This window comes from Felis catus, chromosome A1, assembly GCF_018350175.1.
Source record: "Felis catus isolate Fca126 chromosome A1, F.catus_Fca126_mat1.0, whole genome shotgun sequence".
NCBI classification, from domain to species: Eukaryota; Metazoa; Chordata; class Mammalia; order Carnivora; family Felidae; genus Felis; species Felis catus.
The window spans coordinates 86439557-86449074 of NC_058368.1; the positions used below are offsets into that span (position 1 = coordinate 86439557).

General features: G+C 32.6%; 1 protein-coding gene across 1 annotated transcript; it reads left to right on the forward strand.

Moving 5' to 3' along the window:
- Positions 1-2631: 2631 nt before the first annotated feature.
- On the forward strand, positions 2632-3576 carry LOC101080302 (olfactory receptor 14A16-like). The gene has a single exon (XM_019832928.3). The coding sequence runs from the start codon at positions 2632-2634 to the stop codon at positions 3574-3576; it is 945 nt and encodes a 314-aa protein (XP_019688487.3).
- Positions 3577-9518: the final 5942 nt, after the last annotated feature.

Below are 9518 nucleotides of genomic sequence, written 5' to 3' on the forward strand. Positions count from 1 at the left end.
AATGAGATTTTATATCCTTCTGCCCTTGTGATGGTAATAGTTAAAAATACAACTGGAACTTTCACATACCAGGTTTGGAGGTATACTATTAAATGATTTATTTGGAAGAAAAAAAAACATTTAAGCTTAAAATGTTTTAGATACAATAATTTATTTTGGATATGAGAAAAATAGGAGTTAAAAATACTAATTTCACAAATAATGAAAACCAAGAAAATGTAAAGGTATGGTCTTATTCTGCTGCACAGATTGTTTGATTTAAAAATGCCAGGTTTCTGTAGTCAGATTCACTGGGAGAAATATATACATATGCAAATACACACACACACACACACACACATATAATATATATATATATTACTCAATTTAAGAGACTCCACTTTTTATGATTTTTAATACTTCTATCATATTATAATATTTTGAATTAGAGCATATATGACAATTGCCAGCTGTATAACTGTAACACACTAAGCTTAAATTGTATTAAATGTTAAATTAAATCATAATTAATAAGAATAGGTACTGAAGAAAGAAACTCAAGGTGAAACTAAAAAAAAAAAAACACTAAGTGTTGAAAGTGGAATGCTATATTTTTTATCCCCCCAAATATTAATCACATGTATAAATTAGAATCCTCAAGAACTCTGTATTTAAAGTTTATATATTTTTGAGAGAAGGAGAGAGAGAAAGAGAGAGAGAGAGAGCAGGAAAGGGGCAGAGAGAGAGGGAGACAGAGAATCTCAAACAGGCTCCACACTGTCAGCACAGAGGCTGACATGAGGCTTGAACTCACAAACTGTGAGATCATGACCTGAACCAAAGTTGGACGCTTAACAGACTAAGCCACCCAGGCACCCCTTCAAGAGCTCTTTAAGCTAATATTTCCCAATCATTTTATATCTATCACATTAGAGATGACAAGCATATATAGAAATCATTCTATTTGTAGCTCTGAACTTCTGAGTTTTTCTTCCTCCATCACTTGAGCTGTTAGTAGTATTATAAGATGAAGAATTTATAGTATTTCTACAGGGACAGTAGTACATGTATATAAAATTTAATTATTAAAAACATATTTTAAATCATTCAGAATATTTTTACGTCTTGGACTAAAATATATTGTAAAATTTATTGCATTGTTTTCTTTAAAGTTTCTGCAATTATATTTTTTAATATATTAAAATTTTTATATTACTATTTCCCAATTCCAGCAACCACTATTTACTCAGGATCGTTCCATTGTCCATCACAATAGAGAGATGTTGATCACATATGTGGGATAATTAAAATAAGAAGAAGGTGTGGGAGAAAATATTGTATAGTGCATCTTTATAGTTCCCTAAATTTGCATGAAGCCTGATTAATAAAATCTGTACAAACAGAAGACACCAAATGTCACTGTAAATCAAATTGACAACGACACTCATGAGACTAAAACTATTTGGATTTATCTCCTACAGTGTGTGGTCTGTTCTTCTCTGCCAGAGATTTGCATTAATTTTATGGGAAGAAAAGAAGAAGACAAGGAACGAGATTGGACAGGAGGTGGACTTGAAAACTGTTATAGTTTGCAAGTACAAATATTTTAGTATTAGATGTGTAAATATGATGAAAAAGGAAAAAAAAAGTTTGTGAGGAAAATATTTTTTTTCACTAATGATATAGTGGGAGAAATCAGATGACAGTATGAATAATGAATTAATTGGTGATGAGGAGGTCAATAATCTTAGCTAAAACAATGTAGGATTTTTGATGACTAAATCAGGACATGTATCATATGAAAGTATGCACATAAAACCATGTAATTTTATGATAAATATTTTGAGTTTTGTGCATGAGAACAAAGTTAGATTGATTTCTATTTAATCTCTCTATTAAACATTGTATTTATTTATTTATTTTGATGTTTATTTGTGTTTAAGTGTGAGAGAGTGTGAGCAGGGGAGGGGCAGAGAGAGAAGGAGACACAGAATCTGAAGCAGGCTCCAGGCTCTGAGATGTCACCACAGAGCCTGACGCAGGGCTCAAACCCATGGACCATGAGATCATGACCTGAGCCAAAGTCAGAGGCTCAACAGATTGAGCCACCCAGGTACCCTAGTATTAAACATTTTAAGTGTAAGGACATCTCTAAATTAAGCAGACAGTAAGTAGATTAAAGATTTCATAGGATAGATTGGAGGTCTGTAATCATTTTCTTTCTAAGAATTGTTTACTATTCCACTCCTTGAAGGTGTGCTGAAACAGGTTTTGTTAGTCATAGGATAATCATGATATAGGGACCATGTGACTAAGACGCAACTTAATAGTTGTTGGTTTGTCACTTTGAATTTACTGAGAAATGTGGGAAGGATACATGACATGCTTTTCATGTTTTGATAAGAACTGTTGAAAATTTCAATGCTTCAACAATTTTCATAGGACATATGTTGAAACACATTTACAAGAACTGAAAATAAAGTGGTTCAATAAAATAATATTACTCAAGTAATTATTGGTGGTTGATATAATGTGTAGGAGTTAGATTTCTCTGGTAAATAGTTTGTATGATTGCCATTGTAGAAACACATTTTATGTTCAATATTGAAAAGTTGACAATGATATTTTATTTCTCTATTTTTTATACAGATTATGCCTCCAATAGTGACAAATCTCACAGTTGTGACAGAATTTATCCTCATGGGATTTTCTACCAATGAAAATATACACATTTTGCAGTTAGTGCTCTTCTTTTTGATTTATTTCTGTGCTCTGATGGGGAATGTCCTCATTATTATGGTCACAACTTTGGATAAGAATCTCCACACCCCCATGTACTACTTCTTGAATAATTTATCCTTTTGGGATCTCTGCCTAATTTCAATCACTATTCCCAAATCCATTGCCAACTCTTTGTCTCACAATAACTCCATCTCATTCATTGGCTGTGTTGCCCAGGCCTTTCTGGTAGTTTTTTCAGCAACCACAGAACTGCATCTCCTGACAGCAATGTGCTTTGACCGCTATGCTGCCATATGCCATCCCCTGCACTATGAAATTATCATGAACAAAGACATGTGTGTTCACTTGACAGTCGCATCTTGGCTGGGTGGGGGTTTGATTGCTTTGATGCACACAGTTGGTACCTTCTCCTTATCCTACTGTGGATCTAACATAGTCCATCAGTTCTTTTGTGACATCCCCCAATTATTGGCTATATCTTGCTCAGAAAATTTAACAAGAGAAATTGTACCTATTATCATTAGTGTGGTTTTGGACATCTGTTGTTTTATTTACATCATCATTTCCTATGTGAACATCTTTTCCACTGTCAAGAAGATTCCATCAACAGAAGGTCAGTCAAAAGCCTACTGCACTTGCCTTCCACATCTGGTGGTAGTTATATTATTTCTCTTCACTGGCATCTTTGCTTATCTGAAGCCAACTTCAGGGATTCCTTCTATTTCTGACCTTTTAATTTCTATGTTCTGCACTATGGTGCCCCCAACCGTTAATCCTATTATATACAGTCTAAGAAATAATGTCATGAAAATGTCATTGGGGAGGTTGCTAAAAATAATATTCACCAAAAATTAAAAATTATTCCTTTTTTAATGTTCAATAATACTTATGATCTACAATTTTACACACATTATTTCTTAGTATTTTTGCCTCAAATTTTTCTAGAGCACTTTTAGGATTAAAAACATTAAAAGAAAGTACAGAAAATTTCCATATAACCACTGCATAGACTTCCACGGTAACAATATAATTCACTAGGATCATAGTTTTTTGTTTGTTTGTATTATTTATTTATTTATTTATTTATTTATTATTTATTTATATTTTTTTTTATTTTTTTTAAACAAAGACATACCTACATTGAAACCTCATGATTATCCAAAGCCTATAGTTTACATTAGGGATTCTCTTAGTGCTTTACATCTATGGTTTGGACAAATACATAATTAAATATATTCATCACTGTAATGTAACATAGAGCATTTCACTACTCCAAAACTCCTCTGTGCTCTACCCATGATTTTCCCCTTAGATTACCCCAGGTATCCACTGATCTTTTAACTATCTGCATATTCTTGGCTTTCCCAGAATGTCACATAGTGGGAATCATACAATATACAATCTGTTCAGATTGGCTACTCTAATTTAGTTACTATGCATTTAAGTTTCCTCCATGTGATTTTGTAGCTAAATAACTCATTTCCTTTTATTGCTGTGTAATATCTCATTGTTTTCCTGTACTGCAATTATTTATCCACTCACCTACTACAGGACATCTTGGTTTCCTCCAGATTTTGGCAACTAACAATAAAGCTACTATAACCCTCCTTGTGCAGTTTTATTTGTGTACATACATTTCCTTTGGATAAATACAAAGGAGCATGATTGTGAGATTATATGGTAAAATTATATTGCTTTTTTAAAATTTTAATTCTAGTATACTTGACATAACATGCTATATTAGTTTCAGATGTACAATATAGTGAATCAATAATTCCATGTATAGCTCAGCACTTAATGCAAGTGCCTGCCTTAATCTGCATCACCTATTTCACCCATCATCCCACCTACCTCCCCTCTGGTAGCCATCAGTTTGTGCTTATAGTTAATAATATGTTGCTTTTTTTTTCTCTTTTTTTCTCTTTGCTTAGTTTTTGGTTTCTTAAGTTTCACATAGTAGTGAAATCATATGGTATTTGTCTTTCTCAGACTGACTTATTTCACTTGGCATCATACACTTTTTCTTAATTCATGTCTTTGCAAAAGGAAAGATTTCATACTTTTTGTGGTGGAATATTATTATATGTATACACACACACACACACACCACTTCTTCTTTATCCATTGATCTATTGATAAACATGTGGGCTGCTTCCATAACTTGGCTATTGTAAATAACACTACAATATGCATAGGGTTGTATATATCTCTTTGAATTGTGTTTTTTGTATCTTTAGGGTAAATATTCCAACATTGAAATTACTGAATTATAGGGTAGTTCTGTTTTTAATATTTGAGGAATGGCCATACTATTTTCTGCAGTGGCTACACCAGTTTACCACCAACAAAGCAAGATGCTTTCTTTCTCTCCACATCCTCACTAATGCTTGTTTCTGTTTCTGTTTTGTTTTCTTTTGTTTTGCCATTCTGACAGGTGTGAGATGATATCTCATTATACTTTTAATATGCATTTCCCTGATGATGAGTGATGTTGAGCATCTTTTCATGTGTCTATTGGCTATCTCAAAGTCGTCAGGGTTAACAGAAAGGGATGTCTGTTCATGTCACCTGTCCATCTTTAATTGGATTATTTTTTTCTTGGAGTTGTGTTATATTGTGTGTGTGTGTGTGTGTGTGTGTGTGTGTATAGCTAACCCTTTATCAGTTATGTTATGTACAAATATCTTCTATTCCTTAGGTTGCCTTTAGCTTTATTGTCTCCTTCACTGTTCAGAATTTTGATGGTGTCCCAATAGTTTATTTTTGCTTTTATTTCCCTTGCCTCCAGAGACATACCTAGAAAAATTTTGCTATGGCAGATGTAGGAGACATTATTGTCTGTGTTCTTTTCTAGGATTTTTATGCACTAAGGTTTCATATTTAGGTTTTTAATGAATTTTGAGTTTATATTTTTGTATATGGTGTAAGAAAGTGGTCCAGTTTCATTCTTTTGAATGAAGCTGTCTAGTTTTACCAGACCCTTTGTTCAAGAGACTATCTTTATTTTCCCATTGAATATCCATTTCTCCTTTGGCAATGAGTAATTGACCATATAATTGTGAGTTTATTTCTAAATGTTCTATTTTGTCTATCGATATGTCTATTTTTGTACCACTATCATACTGTTTTTATTACTACAACTTTGTAATATAATTTGAAGACCAAAATCGTCACCTCCACTTTGCTTTTCTTTTTCAAGATTGTTTTGGCTATTCAAAGTCTTTTGTGGTTTTATATAAATTTTAGAATTGTTTGTTCTAGTTTAGTGAAAAAATGCTCTTGTTATTTTGATAAGGATTCCATTAAATATATAGATTGCTTTGGGTAGTATGGACCCTTTGTATGGACAATATTTATTCTTTAAATCTATAAGCCTGTATTATCTTTCCATTTCTTTGTGTCATCTTTAATTTAATTAATAGTCTTTTATAGTTTTCAGAGTATTCAAAGTATAAATCTTTCATGAAGTTTATTTCTAGGTATGCTATTGTTTTTGGTACGGATTTAAGTGGCATTGTTGTCTTAATTTCTCTGTTGCTTCATTATTGATGTATAGAAATGCAATATATTTCTTTGCATTGATTTTGTATGCTATGAAGTTACTGAATCCACTTATCAGCTTTAGTAGATTTTTGGTGAAGACTTCAGCGTTTTCTATATATAGTATCATGTCATCTACAAATAGTGAGTTTTACATCTTCCTTACCAATCCAGATTGCTTTTATTCCTTTTTGCTGTCTGATTGCTGTGGCTAGGACTTCCAGTACTGTGTTGAGTAAAAGTGGGAGAGTGGACATCCTTGTCTTATTCCTGACATAAGTGAAAAGTTTTCCATGCTCCCAATTGAGCATGATGCTCACTTCATGTTTTTCATAGATAGCCTTTTTTTGTGTTGAGGTATGTAACCTCTCTCCCTACTTTGTTGAGGGTTTTTGTCATTAATGGGTATTGTGCTTTGTCAAATGCTTTTGCTGCATCTATTGAGATGATCACACAGTTCTTATCCTTTCTTTTATTAATGTAGTGTATCATGTTGACTGATTTGCAAATATTGAACCACGTTTGCAACCCAAGAACAAGTCCCATTTGATGGCGGTGAATTATTCTTTTAACACATAGTTGGACTCAGTTTGCTAGTATTGTATTGAAAATATTTGCATTCATGTTCTTCAGGGATATTAGCTGATAACTGTCTTTTTAGTGGTATATTTATCTCGTTTTCCTGAGGAAAATGCTGGCCTCATAGAATGAATTTAGAAGTTTTCCTACTTGGGACACCTGAGTGGCTCAGGTTAAGTGTCGGACTTCAGCTCAGGTCATGATTTCATGGTTTGTGAGTTCAAGCCCCATGTTGGGCTCTGTGGTGACAGCCTGGTGACAGCCTGCTTTGGATTCTGTGTTTCTGTCTTTTTTCCCCTTCCCCACTTATTCTCTCTCTCTCTCTCTCTCTCAAATAAATAAACAATAAAAATTAAAAAGAGGTTTTTCTCTTTTTTTTTTCTTGTCATTTTGGTCTAGTTTGAGAATAATAGGTATTAACTATTCTTTAAATATTTTGTAGACTTCACCTTGAAGCCACCTGGCCCTTGATTTTTGTTTTTTGAACGGTTTTTGATTACTGATTCAATAATTTTGCTGGCAATCAATCCGTTGAGTTTTCTGCTTACTCTTGTTTCAGTTTTGGTTGTTTATATGTTTCTACTAACATATCCATTTCTTACAGGTTCTTCAATTTGTTGGCATATTTTTTTTTTATAATTTTCTCTTATAATTGTTTGTATTTCTGTGTCATCGATTGCTTTTTCTCCTCTCTTATTTATGATTTTATTCATTTGGGTCCTTCCTCTTTTTTTTGGATAAGTTTGGCTACAAGTTTACCAATTTTATTAATTTTCAAAAAACAGCTCCTGGTTTCACTGGTACGTTTGTTTGTTTGTTTTTTAGTTTCTATATCCCTGATTTTTGCTCTAAACTTTTTATTATTTCATCCTGTCTGCTGGCTTTAGGCTTAATTTGTTATTCTTTCTGTAGTTTCTTTTGGTGTAAGGTGAGTTTGTTTATTTGAGATTTTTCTTGCTTTTAAGATAGGCCTGTACTGCTATATGCTATTGTCTTATTACCAATCTGCTGCATCCCAAATGTTTTTGACTGTTGTGCTTTCATTCTAATTTGTTTCCATGTATTTTTAACTTTTTTTTTTACTTCTGATTTATCTGTTCATTGTTTAGTGGTATGTTGTTTAATCTCCATGAAAAGATGCTCAACATCTCTTATCATCAATTGAATGTAAATGAAAACCACAATATAATATCACTGCACAAATTTTTCCATATATAGATGAGAGTATGCTATATTTGTTTTTTGTTTCTTACTTGTTTCACTTCACATGATGTCTCCAGGTTCATCTATTTTGTCACATATAAAAAATTTTTCTTCTCTTTTTTAAGGCCAAATGATATTTCACTCACACACACACACACACACACACACACACACACAAACACACACACATTTACACATTTTCTTTATTAATTCTTCTGTCATTGGACACTTGGATTGTTTTAAAAACTTCTCTGTGGGGAATAATTATACAATTACAATTGAATAAAAATATTTCCAAAATGTGGTGATTTTATTTCACCTAGGTATATACCCAAGAGTGGAAATTTAGATCATATAGCAGTTCTACTTTTACATTTCTGAGGAAACTCAATAATGTTTTTCATAATGATTGTTCAAATTTCCATTCACACACCAGGACACAAGTTTTTCCTTTTCTCCACTTTCCCATCAAAATGTGTTATCATTTTTTTAATTAAGATTTTATTTTAATTACAATATAGATAACAGGTAGTGCTATATTACTTTCAGGTGTACAGTATAGTGATTCAACAATTCTATACATTAGTGCTCATCATGATAAGTGTGCTCTTTAATCCCCATCACCCATTTCACCCATCTCCCAACCCAACTGCACTCTGGTAACCATAGTTTGTTCTCTATAGTTAAGAGTCTGTTTCTTGATTTGTCTCTCTTTTTTTTTTCTTTCTTTGCTTGCTTGATTTGTTTATTAAATTACACATGTGAGTGAAATCATGTGGAATTTGTCTTTCTCTGACTGACCTATTTCACTTAGCATTATACTCTTTAGCTCCATTCATATCCTTGCAAGAGGCAAGATTTCATTATTTTTTATGGCTGAATAATATTCCATTGTGTATATATGCCACTTCTTTATCCACTCATCTATCTATGGACACTTGGGCTGCTTCCATGATTTGGCTGTTGTAAATAATACTGCAATAAACCTAGGGGTACATGTATCCATTTGAATTAATGTTTTTGTATTTTGAGGGTAAATACCCTATAGTAAAATAACTAGATCATGAGATAGTTCTATTTTTAACTTTTTGAGGAAACTCCATACCTTTTTTTTTTCCAGTGGCTGCACCAGCTTGCATTCCCACAGTGCATCAAGGTTCCCTTTTCCCATATCCTCAACACTTGTTTCTTGTGTTCTTCATTTTAGGCATTCTGACAGGTTTGATACATCCTTTGATTTGCATTTCTCTGATGATAAGTGATGTTTAGTGTCTTGTCATGTGTCTGTTATCCTTCTGAATGTCTTCTTTGGAGAAATATCTCTTCATATCTTTTGTTATTTGAATAACAGCCAACTAACAGGTGTGAGGTAACATCCCATTTTTTTTCTTTTATTTGTATTTATCTGATTATTAATGATATAGAGAATCCTTCAAAACACCCAATATGTCTTTTTTTTTGCAAAGATATCTAAA